General features: G+C 39.8%; 1 protein-coding gene across 7 annotated transcripts in view; it reads right to left on the minus strand.

Annotated features, from left to right (window-relative positions):
* Positions 1-1,815: 1,815 nt before the first annotated feature.
* TCF12 (transcription factor 12) overlaps positions 1,816-19,550 on the minus strand; it is a 370,918-nt gene continuing 353,183 nt past the window's right edge. For all 7 annotated transcript variants that reach the window (XM_059700173.1, XM_059700160.1, XM_059700181.1 and 4 more), the window contains 5 exons: positions 15,439-15,553; positions 14,406-14,568; positions 9,679-9,911; positions 6,962-7,115; positions 1,816-4,143 (listed from right to left, as the gene is read on the minus strand). In XM_059700173.1, coding sequence (XP_059556156.1) covers positions 6,973-7,115; positions 9,679-9,911; positions 14,406-14,568; positions 15,439-15,553 — 654 coding nt within the window. In that variant the 3' untranslated portion in view covers positions 1,816-4,143; positions 6,962-6,972. The remainder of the gene's footprint in view (positions 4,144-6,961; positions 7,116-9,678; positions 9,912-14,405; positions 14,569-15,438; positions 15,554-19,550) is intronic.

Consider the following 19,550-nt stretch of genomic DNA (forward strand, 5'->3'; position numbering starts at 1 on the left):
TCCCAGAACTCCATGGCAGCCTCACCCTCCTTCCTCTCTGCCTCCACACACGTCAGGCCTGCATCAGGGTCTGCAGGCCCATCCTGATTATTTGCACCCATTGTTTCATCCAGTACTTACACAACTCTAACATGTATCTCCACGTTTCAGATAAGGAAATGGAGTTAGATGTTGAGCTTGGATTTAAATTGAGGGATGATGATGCCAAAGCTAATACTCTTTTAGAACACACACACATGCATCCACACACATGATGTGATGTCTACTTAAAATGTGAGTTTCCACGGGAGAAAAAATAGATCAACTAGGAGAAAAATCAAAGAAAATGTAATAGAGAGAAAAATAAATCCAATGAATAGAACTGGCTTACAAATCCTTCAAGAGAAAGAATAACAAATCAAGGCTCCAAGATTTGTAGGCCAAGTTTTAAGCATCTTGATTGTTACTAGGTGTGTGTTCTTGTAGAAATACAACCTCTTTGGGCCTTCGTTTTTATACATCTACTAGAGGCCTGGTGCATGAAATTCATGGACGGGGGGAGGGGGGGAGCCCTCAGCCCGGCCTGCACCCTCTCCAATCCAGGACATCCCTCTCACAACCTAGGACCACTGGCTCCTAACTGCTCACCTGCCTGATCTCCCCTAACCTCTCTACCTGCCAGCCTGGTCACCCCTAACTGCCCTCCCCTGCTTGCCTGGTCGCTCCTAACTGCCCTCCTCTGCCGGCCTGAACACCCCTAACTGCCTCTGCCTTGGCCCCTGCCACTGTGGCTTTGTCCAGGACATCAGGAAGACGTCTGGTCTAATTAGCATGTTAACCTTTTATTAGTATAGACTACTGAGGCAGTTAATAAGATGGTCTCTAGATTTCAATTCTAACATTCTGTATTTTCTTCAGATGGAACTTTTAGTTGTTTTGTATAAAGAGAAATGAAATTAACATGTTTAACTGTTTTCACCAAATCCCAGTTAGCAAAATGATCTGTGGACAGTGGGTTTCATAATTCATGGAGAAGCATCCTGCCAGGATCCCAAGAGGGTGTGATGGGGCCATGGGCACCTCACACACAGGCCCCACAGAAAGGCTACCCACTGTTTCTCAGGCCCTTACTTGGCATGAACTTCTCATGGGCAATCACTATGCATATTTCTGGTGGTGGTGGTGGTGTGTGTGAGAACTGGGATGAAAGCAGAACTTTTTAGCTGGAAACAGTAAATACAACCATTCTCTAATTATGATATAGGCTTTTTGTGAGAAAAGGGACATAAAACATGTGAAAGGTGCTCTGAAGAATGTTCATTTGAAAAGCCTCATTTAAATATTTTTCCATTTTCTTAATTTATTTCTAGATCTAAAAATGAGTAGTTATTAACTGATGTTTGGTCAAACAGTTAAGGAAAAGGCTAAAAGGCCACTCTCAGAAGAGCAGGAGAAATACAAAACCCAGAGAAGCTACAGACTCAGACACCAACTCAGTTCTACAGGGCCGACTCTGTCCTGATGGGTTTAATGCTATAAATGATGCAGATATGAAAGCAGCATGCGCTTCTCACCACACACAAAAGCAACTATGTGAGGTGATGGATGTTAAATAACCTTATTGAGGTCATCATTTTGCAATATATGCATGTATTACATCGTTATGTTGTATACCTTAAACTTTACAACGTTACCTGTTAATTATATTTCAATAAAGCTGGGGCAGGGGTAAAAGGAAAGCAGTGTGGGCATTTCTGAGAGGAATGAGATGAAGAAAACAAAATGCATTATTCTTTGAGAGAGGAATTTAAAAAACTCACTAGTTTACTATGTTAAAAAAAGATGGCACATTTATTGCTACATAAATGTTATATACATATTGTGTTTTCTGTTACAGTGACAGAAAAATTTTGAACTTCTTGCTGCTGGTTGAAAAGATTTATCAATAATACCTTGAATTTGACACAGGATACAAATCTGCAATAAACCAACAATGGAAACTGGAGAACAAGATGAGAAGCAATTCATCTCGGACAATTAGCTCTTACAATACTCCATAGGTACTACACGGTATGCTAGAGTCCTACTATGGTCTTAAAATGCTATTGTAAATTTCTGATATTAATGAGCAGGTTATGGTAAATAACCCTACATTTTTACTACCTAATATAATAAAATAAAGTAAGAAACTTTTTACTGAAAACTTTTCGATTTCAAAAATCTAGAAAGAGTAATATTTAGAATTCAAGAAATTTTCTTACAAGATTATTGTATAAAAGACTAGCTACAGTGAAAAATAAGCCAAATGTTTTTTTCTCTCTATTTTATGAAGGAAAGCTTCTGGGCATACTGCAAAGTCTAATATAGCGAAAAAGACAACAAGCTCTGAAGGAAAAGGCCAGGCAGTGGCCTATGTTCACTCACACATCATAAGCAACAATTTCTGTTTAGCTGATTAACACTGAAATGAAGAACAAGGCCACAGAGAGAGTCTGATGTAATTGGAGAATATATGCAAATTAAAGTAACTAAAAAGTCCACTTAGTTCACAAAAGACTGACTTGTTAGGAATCATCCTGATTGGAGGATCTGAAGTTCTGTCTTGTTTTTGTTCTTTCAAATGAACAGAAATCTTTAAGCTACATAGTGATTTGGGTCCTTTCTTCTGTGTGCTGATTGCCACTGTTGATACTGGCTATAAGGAATTATTAAGCCAAGACAACCTTGTTTAGCATGTTTTCCTCTCCCAGGGTAGTTGTGGTGGAAGACAGATTTCATGGAAGTTCAAAGTGCTTATTATGTCTAACAAAAAACAACTCTTAAGGGTAAGAGACAGAGGGGTGCGTTAGTGCACAGCATTATGATGGACTGACAAGCACTGGTTTAATGCTAATCTGGCTCATCTTCTTGGGGCAGGGCAGATGGTTTACAGCTGATTAAATCACCCACTGAATTCCTCCCCACTGCCCAGCCATCCAAATGACAGAGAAATAAAGGCTAGGAAAAGGAAACATGGGTGACCACTGCTCTTGTATCCCATTAAGTAACTAGCCTCAGAGTGGTGTGCTCATTTATCACACTACCTGCCTTGGTGACTACTGGGTTTTGTTAGGGTCACCATAACTACAGCCTGAAACCTTCTTTGTATTTTAAATCCGCTTTGTGCTTACTTATAGCTAACACTTTATAAGTACTATTATGTAGTACTTACTGCTTGGAAAACAAAGCAAGTTCTAATAGTAGATTCTTCCCTTGTAATTTACACTTCTTCCTATTACAAGCTTTACTATGAAACCTAGAAGCTTGAAAAGTCTTGGTTATTATTAGAAATAAAGCAATATTTATTTTTGGGAAAATCTAGGGGACATAATTTCCCCTTTCAAAATCGTAGCTAAGTTATGGTCACAGATGGTCTCTGCTTATCTTTGTAAGGTAAGCAGGCACAGCACAGAGGGCTACATGGGGATTCTGGACTGTGACCATAAGCTACCCATTTCAGAGACCAAATACAACACCCACAAAGAGAAAATAAAAAAATGAATGAAAAAATGAAAGTGAGAGAAAAGCTAGACCAAGTAGTATTTTCCTATTTTATGAAAAACAGTATTCATATGGCAAAAGGATAGGAGAGGGCAACAAAAGACTTTTCCCTTCCTTTTTAAGACACTAACAGGTATGCCGGGAATGCTAAGGGCCAATGGTTGTCACTGCTTTGTTCTCTGCACGTGAACAGCTTTAATGAATGCTGGCATCAGCTGAGTGTACATCAGCTTTCCACATTAACTTTTTCCCTTTATATGTAGACCTTACAGTTCCATAACAATAAATAAAATTTGTAGTTACAATGCATTTGTCAATTCAGTTTAGGCACAAGGCAACTTCCACGGTGAGTGGAGAGATCGAGACAATCTCTGATTGTGCAGAAGCGACACACTGCTTGCGACAAAATGACACGCTGCAAACGTCTCCTGGGCGACGTCCTATCTTCACTTCTGATGGAAGTGTTGACCAGTTGCTTTGATCGTAGGATTACATTTGAGTTTCTTGCTTCAAGTGTCTTGTTTTTTCTTCTCCCTCCTATCAGGTTTGTCTTCAGATAATCTGAGTTGTCCAGTCCTTATGAGGAGAGTTCACCTTCTATCTAGCCTACTGATAACTCTGGAACTGTGGCAGGGAGAGCCAAGGGAGAGAACAGAACCAATTAGCACATCACTGTTAAAATAAACACCTCCCCAGAAAAAAAACCCAAAAGGTTGACATTCCTTATACCCAGTTTTACACTAAGTTAGCAGTCTCCTAAATGACTTCTAAATAAGCCTCTTTCTTTCAAGGTGTAATTAAAATAGTTTTACTTGAAGATGTGGTAAGATTTTTAAAGGAGATCATGTGATTATAGAATCACAAAATACAGGATTATACAAAACTGTGACAATTAAGCCAACCTTAATTTGAGCAACATTCCAGTTGACAATACCTGAGCTTTGAGGTTCTACCCATGCATTTCTCAGGGGAGACGCAATGTTAACACACACATTTCCTGTTACCTCCAGCCCATCAATCACACTGTGTTAACAGTTCATACCTATCTTCTCTAAACTGAACATTTCTGAAGGCAGGGACCATTTTGCATTCATCTTCACATTGATCCCAGTTCCTGGTCAATAGCAGGTCCTCTAGAAATATTTGCTCAATGAATTTTTAAGAAAATGTATAGTCCACATTTTACACATATTTATATCCTTAATATAGATAGTAGTGACTCTAAAAATTTCCATTTTAGCCATTTTTTATGGAAACAGTTTTAGGAAGATTCATACTTTTCAACGCCTTTTCCAATAATAACCACAGTATTGTTTGTAATAGAGGGATGCTCTTAGGGATGGATAACTGAGATACTCAAAGCCACCTGGCCTTATATTACATGGTGGAAAATTCTTGTGCTTTTACAGTCATTCATTCTGTGATCATTTATCAGCTAATTTGATTCTAGCAGTTATTTTCCTGATGCTCAGTCTCTTGCTGGTTTTCATCTGCCGCCCAGTTCTATAAAGAATTGAAGGTTATCAGGTGAAACCAGACAACTACCTTTATGAAATTATAAACACTAACCAATAAAATCTAATGGAACGAAGTGCATTTACTACATTATGATTTTTTTAAAAAAAGGATTTTTGATAAAACTCTTTTTGATAGGTAGGAATCTCAAAAGTTTAATTTAAGTGGGGTAATTTCCTCATTATAGAGATATGGGTAGAGATATGAAAGTCATATGAGATCCAGAGGCAGTAAAAAGAGCAGGAAGTAAATAGAAGCGGGGAAGATAGATGTGAGGTAGGGAGAGAGAATTAAAGAGAGAGAAATGGGGGGAGAGGGTAAGAGAAAATGGGTACAACAAACTAGAGAGAAACAAGAAAAATAAGACACAGGCTCTGAGATAAATGTGACAGATGAACATAAAGCTCTCTTTTCACAGCCTGGTGGTTATCTGGGACCTGAGCATAAGAAGGTACCTCGCATCACACCTTTTCAAAATAATCTGCTAATTTAGAAAGTCATTTTTGCATTAAGAAACAGTGGTATGTTTTTATTTTAAAATTTCAAAGTTTATTTTTGAAAACAATTTTTTTCAGGATATTCTGTATTTTCCACAGAATGGGAAGCAGTGGCGTGGGTTTTAGAGGGCCTGCATGTTAACCAGCTCTTGCCTGAAGTCTCTAGGGCCTGCACAATTAGTTAGATTGATTGGTGGTTTTTGTGGGGGACATGGCTTAGAGTTTTATCCAGCGCGCTAATATTAGAATATAATCGATACTTAAATAATTACATTGACATTCTTCCTCTTGACCCCAAATGAAGTTTTTTGGTATAGTTTGTTCCTAGGAAGGCTATGTGTAGAGGTGGTAGGAACCATAGTTTTCAGGAAAGGGTGAGTTACTGACTAGTGTTTGTAGTTTGCAAACTATTCTATCAAATTCCAGACTTTCAGCTCAAAATGACAGCTATAAAGCTGATCAAGTGAAATTGTATTCGAAATTATTGTCCTGTTCCACACCTCCCATTCATTCATCTTTGCATACTGCTTTTAATCTCCTGATGAAACTGGGAAAACAACTTCCCACTGCTGAAGCAGATCATAAAATGAAGTTCCCAGTTCTACTCCTAATCCATGATGATTAGCTAAAATGCTACTGTCCAAAATATTTAATTACAGTCTACATTAATTTCTGCCACCTAAACATTAACTATACAACTTAGATTATAGATAATGTTAATGCATATAGTTAAGAAAAAGGTGATTCAAATGAACTTGGGCAACAATCTCATATTACTTTTGTCACTCAGTTAAAAAAAATCACAAGGAAGTAAACTGTATTTAGTCCATGAAGAGGAAAATAAAAGAACCATCTTTCAACAAGTATAATTCCAGAGAGAAGAGCATTCTGGTTCTAGCATATATGACACCTTTACATTCATCTGTAGATTCAAGGTGTAACTGATATTCTTACTGGGAATAAAGATGCATATTACAAACTTGCATTATTGATCCAATGGAAACAAGCAGTAACTTTTTTGTATACGTATGAAGATTTCATGGCAAAGAAGAGGTGGATGGTTAACAGAAAACTGGTTGACGATACAGCTAAGTATTTCTAGTAGAGAAATGAGGAGTATAAGTGGCAGCAAAAGTATTTTTTGGAGGAAGAGTCACTGCACTATTTTCTTCTTGGACCAGAATGACATTCATGATGATCTAGAACAGAACCCCAAATTCTTTATAAACCACAGTATGCACTTTGAAGAGAATAGTAACCGGGTATAAGAGGACACTGGCTCTGTAAGTATGACTATACAACAGAAAGGTAAACTGTTGGATTCCAAATTACACCTGACCTTTAGCACAACCAGTGCCACTAGAACATTCTGTTCAAAGGTTCTAACTTTGAGATAAATGAGGTGACCTCCTTTTCATACTCTTACTTACCTGGCTGATGTTTACATATGACCCATAGGGTTGGTAGCTTCACTAAGCCCAGGATGGGTTCCTGGTAGTGTGGTTGGCGGCTCTGCCGATACGGCAGAAACTTTTTCTTCTTCCCTTCTTTTAAGGCAGGCTGCTTTGGGGTTCAGATTCCTCTCTGAAACAGAGGAAAATAATTTTTATTACTACAGCCATAAGTTATGAATCAGGGACTCTTAGGTCTTAAACTGAGCAAATTGCTATTATTTTCATTTCTGAGAGTTTTACTCTATGGTAATCCAAAACTGAGACATAGTTACTCAGGAATGCTAAATCTGGAGGTCTTTTCTCTAGAGCATTTAGTTTCTCTAGAAAAGAACGCTCCAATTTTTTGAAGATGGGGTTAATGTACTTGGCTGCCAGCACTAGGGAAGCAAAGCGGACACAGGGCTGAGGGGTTCACTGTTCAATTTCATGCCTCTCAGATCCTCTGCTTTTCTTGGTGATCCATATTTGCAGCCTTTCTGATTTCATTTTCCCCCTAGAAAATACCCCTTCTGTCTTTTACGGTGGAAGAGAAGAGAGGGCAGAAGCAATATGAAGTGGAGAAGAGACTTAGGGATCCAACTTTTCCATAGAAGATCTTCAATCAGTCTTTCTGCTTCCGGCCTGATGCTGCCACAATAATCAGCACCTCCAAAGTGCAGAGCCATTCCGGAAAAGGGGCTCTGCGCGGCACCTGCTCTGCTTCTTGCTGGTTTTCCTCCAGGCTCCCCTTCATCTCTTCTCTCTAATTAAGTCAGTTTCCACTATTCTACTTTCTTTCCATCGTACATAATACAGTTTTTGCTATCTCAGCTGCTCTCCCATCTGTCCTTGTGAGTTAATTCCATTTTTATTCATTTTAGTAAGGAGGAGAGTATTATCAATGAATATGCTAAAACTACCATGTTTGACCATCTTGTTGCAACTAAATTAAAATCTACTAGGTTACGGTCTGGAAATGTGTTTAGAAAAAGGAAAAGTCTCAGGAGATCCTGCGACCAAGCCAATTTGGGAAACATTGTCCTAGTTTACTCACCTTCAGCTCTCTAAGAGACCAGGAAACTAAAATTGCAACAGTTCTATCGAGTCTAAATGACCACGGAAAGAGGAGCTGATACACTGCCCTGTGAAAGAGTTTGATGAAGAAGTACTTGACCTGTAATTCAACCTTTAGTAAAAGCTAAGAGTACAAACATGACGGTAATAAGTAAATCTGCTGAGGATTAGCAAACTTGTAGTCATAATAAGGTAAAGGCTTAAATCGGCAATGGCAGGGAACAGATAGGATTTAATATGTGGGGCACCAAGGCACCAAGAGTGCTTTGGCACAATCTGAAGCTTGAAGGGAAAAGCCACTTTTCCTGCTGTTCTCCAGATGCACTGGGCCTGGGTCCGGCTGCCCTCCTAGTGGAACACTGGTCCAGGGATGACAGGATGTACATAGCTACTTATAGTTTGGAGCACCCTCCCAAACCAGAGGGGAGCCCAGAGAGTCCAGAGGATGTCCAGGAGATGCCCAAACTAGACATGAAAACAAAATCAACACCTTTGTAGAAACTGATGGGAAGTGGATGGATAAGTTACTGTTGTATGTTTTTCTGAAAGTGTGTTCTAGTTCTCTAACTCTGCTTTCCCTACTAAAGAGAGTACTCTTCCTGTAATCAGTGCAGAGAGTTTCATGGTTATAGTTGTCAAGCATCTGTCTACTCCTATTTCTTTTTTCTTTTCCAATTTCCTTCACATAAAAATATTACATAAATATCCAATAAATAAGACAGATGAATTTCTCTCAATGAAGAGAGAGGCAGAATCTGAAACCCAAGGTTACATCTATAAATTCTTAAAAAAAGGCTTAGGATGAGGCATTCATAACTTTGGATAAAAGATATACAAGTAATATGCAAAAAAGCAAGATCAATGGTAGAACCTCTCAAGGGTTTGTGATAATTGGTAATTCAGGGTCTAGCACATAGCTGAATGAAACAGAGTAATAAATGCTTGTTCAAAAAATGAAGTTTCAAAGCATCTTCAAGATTCCATCAAACTTTTTGAGAAGTTGAACAGCTGGGGGAGCTGTCTGAGTCCTAGTGGATGAGCCTAATAATTATACTTTGCTCTTAGGGACATACAGGCATGCCAGTGCATACCAGCCCAAGAAGTTCATGGCATTCCGGATCAGGGATCAACAAAGAAGTCCTGATACCTTACTGACATGGGTATAGAGGACATCTATATGAGGCCAAGCCAGGAGGGGCCATGACCAGGCATGCTATTAAACAGCATGGCCTAGTAGATGCCCCCAGGGCAAAGCAGGCAAGAAACTGAGTGCAGAGAAGTAAAAGACCAAAGGAGCAGGAGGAGGACAGGTCTAGGCAGGTAAATTCAAGTGCTGGACACCAGAATCAACAAGACAAAGAGGCACAAAGCATAATGCTGAGCAGCAGGAGGAGGCTGGCTGTTCTGCATTGTTACATAGAATTACTCTTTGCTGGTTTGTGTGAAGCACTGAGCCTATGGATATTGACCAATACAGTGAGACAGAGGTGAGAGAACTAGAAAGGAAATTTGATCCAGATGATACAGTGGCAGAAGTACTAATTGAACTTGCAAACAATATGCCTAGAAGAGTGAGTGGAAACAGAAATGTCTGCCCACCTGAGGCAGAACAGTTAGGTATCTTTGCTGAACCTACTTACCTCTGACTTGCTGTTCTAGACTAAGGATGACTGCCACGGCCTGATGAAGAATAAGGAGTTTTGTTTGGGGTTTTTCACTCTTTAAATGAAGTTGACACATTCGACCAAGCTCTTTGAATGCCTCATTGATATCCCGTACACGCAAGCGCTCCCTGGCATTGTTAGCCATCCGCCTCTCCTTCTCCCTTTCTATCTTCTGTTCTGGGTTCAAATCCTCATCTTCATTAGTACTGCTGGAAAACAAAGGAACAACAATGCCTGTTAGATTCCCTATAAAGCATAGATATGTTTACTGAATGAAATTATAAAGTAGAAAGATGCAAAAAAATTACCTATAAATTTTACCAAACAGTAGTAATAGTTACATTTCACATGAATGTCTATCTCTTTCCAGTCTTTCTTCAAATACAATTCAAATGATACCACAAACAGGATAGGCAAAAGTAGGTTTACAGTTGTGAATATGTAAAACAGATTATTCTTGTATTATTATTTATTAATGATTGTATTATTTTCTGTACAAATAACTGTAAACCTATTTTGCCCCACGCTGCACATTAAAAAATGCATTTCCATTGCATAGTACAGCTTGAAGACTTCTCCATGCTAGTGAAATTCTTCATAAGTATAATTTGAATGACTACATAATATTCTAGGCACTCTGCCACTCAAAATGTGATCAGCAGCATGAGCATTACTGGAGCTTGTTAAAAACATAGAAATCTGCATTTTAACAAGATCCCAAGTTGATTTATATGTACATTAAAGTTTGGGAAGCACTGTCCTGGTTCGCTAGTGCCTTAATTTGCGTGACCTATACTCTTAAATAGATGCTGGCAGTAACCTGGTAAAGAGGAAAAAGCTTGAAGGCACAGAGTGAGAGAAGTATCTCAGAAAATCACTATTTTTTATTCCAGAGAGAAATATCATCAGTAGTGATTATTAAAAACCTGGATGAACTAGCCCTGGCTGGGTGGCTCAGGAGGTTGGAGCATCAGTACAATTCCTGGTCAGGGTGCAGACAGGAGGCAACTGATCAATGTTTCTCTCTCACATCAGTAAACATATCCTCAGGTGAGGATAAAAAAATTTTGAAAACATGGGGAACTGAAACAATATTTTTGAAGGACAAATTGGCAAAATAAAAACCCAAAACCTTAAAATATTCATTACCTCTTAATCACCAATTCTAACTTTAGAAATTCATCCTATGGATATAATTAGAGATGTACATAGAAATTTATGTAAAGAAAGTTGATCACAGAACTATTACATTAGTGATACACGGGAGGCCAATAATAGGAGGTAGGTTGGATAAATCTCGTACATCCAGACAATGGCCTACAATACATCCTCTAAAAAAAATCAAGCTGCAGATCACATTCAGTAAAAGATGCCAGACACAGAAGACTACATTCTGTATGAGTCTATTTACATGAACTTCCAGAAAAAAACTATGGTAATGGAAAGCAGATCAATGGTTGTTAGGGGATGGGAGAGGGTGCGGATTACAAAGGGGCATGTGGAAACTGTTTGGGGTGGTAAAAATATTCTTCCATTTTGCAGGAAACACTTAAGAATAGATGAAAAAGTGAAAAATACACTGTTAAATGTAAAAAAGTTGACATTATACAAATTATTTCCAGTTTAATTCAAATTTAAACTATATTTATGGGAAAAGAGATATTCCTTAAAAAGTAGACAGTAGTTGACTCTGGGTGGTAGAGTTTCTTGTGATTTTTTTTTGTACACTGTTCTGTATTTTCCAAATTTCTGTAATAAAAATGCATTAAGATATGAGAAAAAACATTTGAGGGAGATGCTTTGGAATAAATTCTAGAAAATTCTACTTATATTTCAGAAATAAATTATTGAGCAGAGACTCTTAGATCCTTAACATGATGTGCACAAAGAACAGATGTTTCCCCCTCTTTTCTAATATGCTGAGTACTGTAATAAAGAAGTACACAATAGATTCTTATAAGCTAATTGTCAAGTATTACATAATACTTTTATATAATAAAAGTATTCTTTTAATAGAAAATCACTAGCTCTTGGACTGCAAAGGGGCCTTGACAGATCACCTACCCCAAAGATTTCCAAATGTGGCCATTTATCAGAATCTTTAGGAACACTTAAAATAATAGAGCTTTAAAAGGTCCACTACCACATACTGATTTAGTGAGCTTGTACTGCTAAAATGTTTCTGGAGCCTGTGCACCAGGATTGAAAACCACTGCAAGATCCACAGAAATGAGTTATCTCCCTAGGATCACAAAGCCAGTTAGTGGCAGTGTGACGACAAGAACCCAGGTCAGTGCTCAATGGAAGCAAACCTATACCACACACCTAGCATTACCATCATCTTAACAGTAACTCTAGTACATTTAATGAGTGCTTGCTGCCTGTGAGACAGTGTGCAAAGAGCTTTATGTGCATCGTTTTCAGTTTATTGCCACAAGGATTCTAGCTCAGAGAGCTTTAATGACTTGCCCAAGGTCACTGGCAAGTATATGATGGAGCCATGAGTAAAACCCAGGCTAGCCTTACTTTGTACAAAGGACATATTATTAATCTATTAACTACTGCTAATTACTAGGTATTGTTATTATTAACCTATTATACTGCCTCTCAATTTCTGATGAACTATAACTGGGTTCAGTAAACTATGACCCAGCAGCTGGCTATCTATTTTTGTAAATAAGATTTTATTGGAAGAGCCAGCCCATTTGTTGATGTATTGTCTATGGCTGCTCTTCTGCTACAATGGCAGAGTTGAGTAGTTGCAACAGAGACCTATGGCCCACAAAGCTGAACACATTGATTTATCTGGCCATTTACACAGAAACTTTGCAGACCTCTGATCTATAAGATAAGAAGATGAAGAGGAAACATACAATTTTTCCCCTTAAAATTCTATTTGAATAATAAAACTGTGGAAGAATTAAGATGCCTCAAAGGAGTGGTCTATAGATTCCATGACCCAGTCTTCACTTCTTTATGTCTCTGCACAAGTGAGTACAATGCATATTAAAATAATAGCATTAGTATCTTAAGATTTAATTTTTCCCAAGAAAAATGTTTAAGTGTTGAAAACAGTGAGAATGTCAAAGACAAAAGGACACCTTTTAAGTATGTGAATACAGGAAGGACCATGCTGGCTTTTTAGTTATATCTATCACACTTACTGTAATCTCCTTTGTGCCATAATTTAATACAAAGAACATGTTAATAATAGATATCTATGTGATATATACATATTGATAAGTGGGTATATACCAAGAAATAGGATGGGCCACAAATATATCAAGTCATCTAGTTTTAATATATAACTATAAAAAAAATCTGAGGGAAGAATCTGGAAATCATTTGAAACTAACATATTATGTGTCAATCTCCATACTTCAAAGCAGGGTCAAGTCAAATTTCTGGAAAACCTTCCTCAACATCAGCCCATTTAGAATAATAGTTCTTTATCCACACTCTTCTCAAATCAATGTTTAAACCATGAGTTGGCAAACTTTTTCTATAAAGGGCCAGTTAGTAAATATTTTCAGCTTTGTGGGCCATTGCTTTCTTTTGCCAATGGCTCAAAACTGCTATTACTTTAATGCAAAAGCAGTCATAGACAATCCTATATAATAAAAGGCTAATATGCAAATAGACCAAACAGCAGAACGACCGGTCGCTATGACACTCACTGACCACCAGGGGGCAGACACTCAACGCAGGAGCTGCCCCCTGGTGATCAGTGTACTCCCACAGGGGGAAGTGCCGCTCAGCCAGAAGCCGGGCTCACAGCTGGTGAGTAGAGCAGCGGTGGCAGCACTAAGGATGTCCGACTGATGGCCGCCAGTTGGACATCCCCTGAGGGCTCCCAGGCTGTGAGAGGGTGCAGGCCAGGCTGAGGGAGCCCCCCCAAGTGCATGAATTTTGTGCACCGGGCCTCTAGTATGTAAATAAATAAGGTTTGAAAATGTTCTAATAAAACATTTTTTGTAAAAACAGGCAGCTCTGGCAGGTGTGTATTGGTTGATTGGAGCGTCATCCTGTATAACAAAGGGTGGTGGGTTCGATACCCAGTCAGGGTACATGCCCAGGCTGTGGGTTCAATCCCCGGATTGGGCCAGGTGTGAAAGGCAACAGATTAATGTTTTTCTATCTCTCTCAAATAAATGGAAAAAACCAAAAGCATATCCTTGAGTGGGGATTGGAAAAAAAACGAAATACATTCTGTAAAAGAATAACAAATAAAAATAGGCAGTGGGCTGGATTTGGTCCATGGGCTATAATTTGCCAACTCTTGGCTTTACATCATACAATAGAGTCTTACCATATATTTAGCCTTAAATTACTATGTTCAGATATTTATTGATGAACTGTATCTGAATGTCTATACTGCACAATTTAATTTGTTTTAGCTATTTTGTCCTCCAATTGTCTTACAGACTACAGACTCCCCTTACAAGCACTGTGGGGAGAAATGTAATTCTTTTTTTATATGTAGACCCTAATATAGTGTGGTATAATAGAACACGTAATTTTTGAGTCAGCTTCGTATGATTTCCTTCTACGGGTGCTGTAAGGATTAAATGAGACAACATACATAAAGTCCCAACACAGCAGTTAGAACATAGCTGACACTTAATGCACAACACCCTTCAATTTCCCAATACTTTCACCCATGGCAAATTAGTGAAATTTAACACCTAAATGTTAATAAATACCTTGTTCTGCCTCTAGATGAAACCTTGATATCTTTTTGGGAGGATTCATCATCTGATTTCATGTCATCTGATGAGGGAGGTTCATGAAGGTTTTCATCTTTCTCTTTGTTTTCAGTCTTGATTTCTGCTGGAACAACAGTTCCAGACTGACTTTGCAAGCCACCTAACAAAAAGTCAAAGAAACAAATGTCCAGACTCATGAATTAGAACTAAGACAGTAAAACACTATCTAGATGGTAAATACTCTTAGTTGTTAGAGGGCTATGAGGGAAATCTGAAGATGTAGGGAAGTATACTATTTAGAGCTGGAAAGAGCATGTCCACAAATCTTAAGAGAAAACGATTTTTTAAAGCATCTATATTTAGAAGAACAAGCCTGGCTTTGATGATCCGTGTAATTATCAGTTTTAGGCACTATTTAACAAATGAACAAGGTTATGATAAATTTGATGGAGTTTTAGACACTGACTTCTAAGATTCTGCCAAGGAAAAGGAAATAAGTTTAACACTTTCCTGGATAAACACAATAAAATAGGTGTCATGGTTAAATATAACTGGGAGAACTTTACTTTGGTATTCTTAATATTAGCTATATATTTGTACTTATTTGTAAGCTCTATTATAACATTTACCAGTTTGCTTTTTAACAGAACTATGGCTACAACTGAACTGTTTCTGAACAACAGCTCCTATTATTCAGAGTTCTCCACATACTCAGACATATCTTTCCCACTGCCTCTAGGGACCATGAAGACTCAGTCATGAGGGGAAGTGATTAAGGAAGACAGACACGACAGAATCAAGAGCAGGTAAGAAAAAGACAGATAAAAACTGAACAATACTTTGCATATGGTTCTATCCATAAGTTCTATAATTTACCAAATGGGCCGAATGGAACCTTCACTAGCACTTCTGTTTGGAATTCTCCCACCTAAGATGACTTTTGAGTCACAGATATGAATCTGCCTGTGAGAAAGGTGACTGCTCCAAATGCAATCTCTGTCTGTATTATTACGAAAAACAATACAGTTACCTCTATAATTTTCTTGTGTTTTATGGTTCAAGTCTGTGCTTGAAGCAGTGACTGTGCTAGACAGGACTGAATGATTGCCATTGAGACTGACAGAGTCTTCTCGATGAGTTCCAACCTAAAGTTAAAAAAAGAAGTCAAGACAGTTCAGGGACAATAATTGTTTAAATTCTTTTAGTGGGTTTATTAGGGAAAACAATAGGACTCATTTGAATTTAGCCACTTTTCTTGAATGCCACTTTTCTGGATTTTGGATTTCAAATGACATGATAGTTTAAATTTATTTTTAAAAGTTTCATTAGAAAATTGCAACCTCAATTTAACATCCCACAGGATTATAGCAAACTAGAGGCCCGTTGCACGAAGATTTGTGCAATAGGTCTTCCTTCCCCTGGCTGCCAGCACCGGTTTTCCGCTGGCACCTGGGACCCAGGCCTTTGGTCCGGCTGCAGCGGAGAAGCCAAGCCCCTTCAGTCTTCAGTCTGCTCTTGCATATGCAAATTAACCTGCCATCTTTGTTGGGTTAATTTGCATACTCATCCTGATTGGCTGGTGGGTGTAGCGGAGTGATGACCAATTTGCATGTTTCTCTTTTATTAGTGTAGATGAGCTAATAGAGACAAAGTACTCAGGAAGCCGTAAAGCACTACACATAATCAGACCTGTCAATAATCCTCTCTAAACTGATCTGAAAACATTATCCAAATGCTATCTAAATACAGGGTGGAGCAAAGGTAGGCTTATAGTTGTGAGTATGCAAAACACAGTCTATTCTTGTTTATTTATTAACTAGAGGACTGGTGCACAAATTCATGCACCAGTAGGGTTCCTTGGCCTGGCCTGTGGAATCGGGCCGACCCCGGCTCTCCGACATCCCCCGAGGGGTCCTGGATTGTGAGAGGGTGCAGGCCAGGCCAAGGGACCCTACTGGTGCACAATCAGATCCAGGGAGGGACTCGGGAGGTTGACCAGCTGGGTAGGGGCCGTGGGAGGGCTCCAGGGCATGTCTGGCCCATCTCGCTCAGTCCTGATCGGTCGGACCCCAGCAGCAAGCTAACCTACCGGGCGGAGTGCCTGCCCCCTGGTGGTCAGTGCACGTCATAGTGACTGGTCAATAGGTTAACTGTCTGCCCCTTGGTGGTCAGTTGCACGTCGTAGTGAGCGGTTGAACAGCCTTAACGTATCATTAGCATATTACGCTTTGATTGGTTGAACGGTCAACTGGCTGACCGGACGCTTAGCATGTTAGGCTTTTATTATATAGGATTATTGTGTTATTTTCCACATGAACAACTGTAAACCTACTTTGCCTCACCCTGTAAAGTGTGCATGAATTTGCATTTAAGAAAATATTGCGAGAAACTAAGATGGTGGCATAGATAAACACCGGGAAATTGCTGCTTCCCACAACAATTGATAAATGCATCAAAAACACAAGGTGGACATCATCCAGAACTACAGGAGAGCTGGCTGAGTGTAAATTCTACAACTAGAAGGAAAGAAAAGCACACTGAGAGCCAGAGGAGCTGCGAAGGTGGAGTGCAGAGGTACGGGGGCTCCCGCGTGCGGAAAGGGTCTGGCACCTGAGGACGCGGCTGTCTTTTTGAATCCGGAGGGAGACACAAGCTCCCCACGGCTCTGAAATCCGGTTCCGGAAAGTCTCTGGGGACCCAGGACTCATACGGGGAGAAACTGGTCTGTCTGGCAACGGGCAAGCTTGAGGGCAGCTTTCCCTCAGAGGTGCTTGCAGCCATTGCCGGGACACTGGGACTCCCGACTCCTTAGGGCGGGGCTGAGGCTCCGCCACAGCTGTCTGCTCCACCCTTTGATTCCTTGAGCCCCCGCCCCGCCCAGGCTGCGGCAGAGGCTTTTGCATATGAATGCCCCGGCCATTTGCAACCTGTAATTACCTAACCGCAGCAGCCAGCCCAGATAGACCCAGAGCTTCCAAGAGAAGGCCCAAGGCCCCACAGCAGCTTGCACTGCTACACAGCTGAGCATCATCAGGGCACCTCCAAACTCCAAAAAAAGGAAGGGGAATCTGCAGTTCTCTTCGTAGTTCCTGCTGTGTAACCTCAGGCAGAGGCTAAATTAGCACCTCCTTAGATCCAAGAGCCACTGTACCCAGTGGTCAGAGGGGGACCATCCAGATCACAACTCCTCAGATCCATAAGGGACACACTCAGGTTGCAGTCTCAGTGAGCACCAAAGCCCCACTGAAGCAAGTCTTGCCCCAGAAGGGTATCTCCAGCACAGAAGTTCTCCCACTGCAGACACAGCTGATTCTCACTGCCAATTGGCCTGGAGGTCAATTCCTCCCAGTGATCCTACAACAACCAAGGCATAGCTACAACAAGACTGTGCACAAAGCCCACAAGGGGGTGCACCAAGAGTGTCTACCTCAGGTAACTGGGGAGGCTGAGCCACTGGGCCCTACAGGACACCTAGCACACAAAGCCACTCTATCAACACAGGAAAGCAGCCAAAATGCGGAGACAAAGAAACAGGTCACAAATGGCAGAAACGGAGGAAAGCAAACGACTGGATATAGAGTTCAAGGCCACGTTTATAAGGTTTTTCAAGAATTTTATGGAAACCGCCGATAAATTTAATGAGTCCCTCAATAAGTATAGTGAGACCATGGAGGACATGAAAAAGGACCAACTAGAAATTAAGCATACACTGACTGAAATAAAGAATAATTTACAGAGATCCAACAGCAGACAAGAGGATCCCAAGAATCAAGTCAAAGATTTGAAATACAAAGAAACAAAAAATACCCAACTGAAAAAGAAAAAAGAAAAGAGATTCCAAAAATATGAAGATAGTGTAAGGAGCCTCTGGGACAACTTCAAGCGTACCAACATCAGAATTATAGGGGTACCAGAAGGAGAGAGAGGGCAAGATATTGAAAACCTATTTGAAGAAATAATGACAGAAAACTTCCCCCACCTGGTGAAAGAAATAGACTTACAAGTCCAGGAAGTGCAGAGAATCCCAAACAAAAGGAATCCAAAGAGGACCACACCAAGACACATCATAATTAAAATGCCAAGAGCAAAAGACAAAGAGAGAATCTTAAAAGCAGCAAGAGAAAGACAGTCAGTTACCTACAAGGGAGTACCCATACGACTGTCAGCTGATTTCTCAACAGAAACCATGCAGGCCAGAAGAGAGTGGCAAGAAATATTCAAAGTGATGAATAGCAAGAACCTGCAACCAAGATTACTTTATCCAGCAAAGCTATCATTCAGAATAGGTCAGATAAAGAGCTTCACGGATAAGAAAAAGCTAAAGGAGTTCATCACCACCAAACCAGCATTATATGAAATGCTGAAAGGTATCCTTTAAGAATAGGAAGAAGAAAAAGGAACTCTTACCATTTGCCACAGCATGGATGGAACTGGAGAGCGGATAAATACCACATGATCTCACTCATTTGTGGAATATAATGAACAACATAAACTGATGAACAAGGACTGATCCAGAGATGGAGAGGCATTGATTGGACTGTTGGGCTTTGGAGGGAGGGTAGGGGAGGGTGGGGGCAAGGGGGAAAGATCAACCAAAGACTTACATGCAGGCATATAGGCCTAACCAATGGACAAGGACAACGGGGGTGGGTGGGGTGGGGTGGGGGGTGGGGGGGGGGTAAGGGCATGAGGGGGGGGTAGAGGGTAACGTGGGGACAAGGACACATATGTAATATCTTAATCAATAAAAATATATTAAAAACAAAACAAAACAAAAAAAAAGAAAATATTGCTAGATTCCAAGTAATATTTATTTATACTCTGGCATGCCCTTTCCTCACACAAACAGATAGTGTCTTGTTTTTTTCTTTGTCTAAATGCCTGCCCTCAAACATTTTTAAAGAGCAAAAGACAGTACAAAAATGTCATATATTTTTATTCCCTGTTTTAACCAAACTTATACAAGTCACAACTAACCTGAAATGGGAAGTTAAGGCATGCAAGCACTACCAAATGTTTGGCTATTGCAGTATTTTTAGAAAAATTGGTTATAAATGAAGCTTTATTACAGGGGTCCTCAAACTACGGCCCGTGGGCCACATGTAAACACAAATATTATATTTGTTCCTGTTTTTTTACTTC

The sequence above is a fragment of the Myotis daubentonii genome, chromosome 1 (genome assembly GCF_963259705.1).
Source record: "Myotis daubentonii chromosome 1, mMyoDau2.1, whole genome shotgun sequence".
Taxonomy (NCBI): Eukaryota; Metazoa; Chordata; class Mammalia; order Chiroptera; family Vespertilionidae; genus Myotis; species Myotis daubentonii.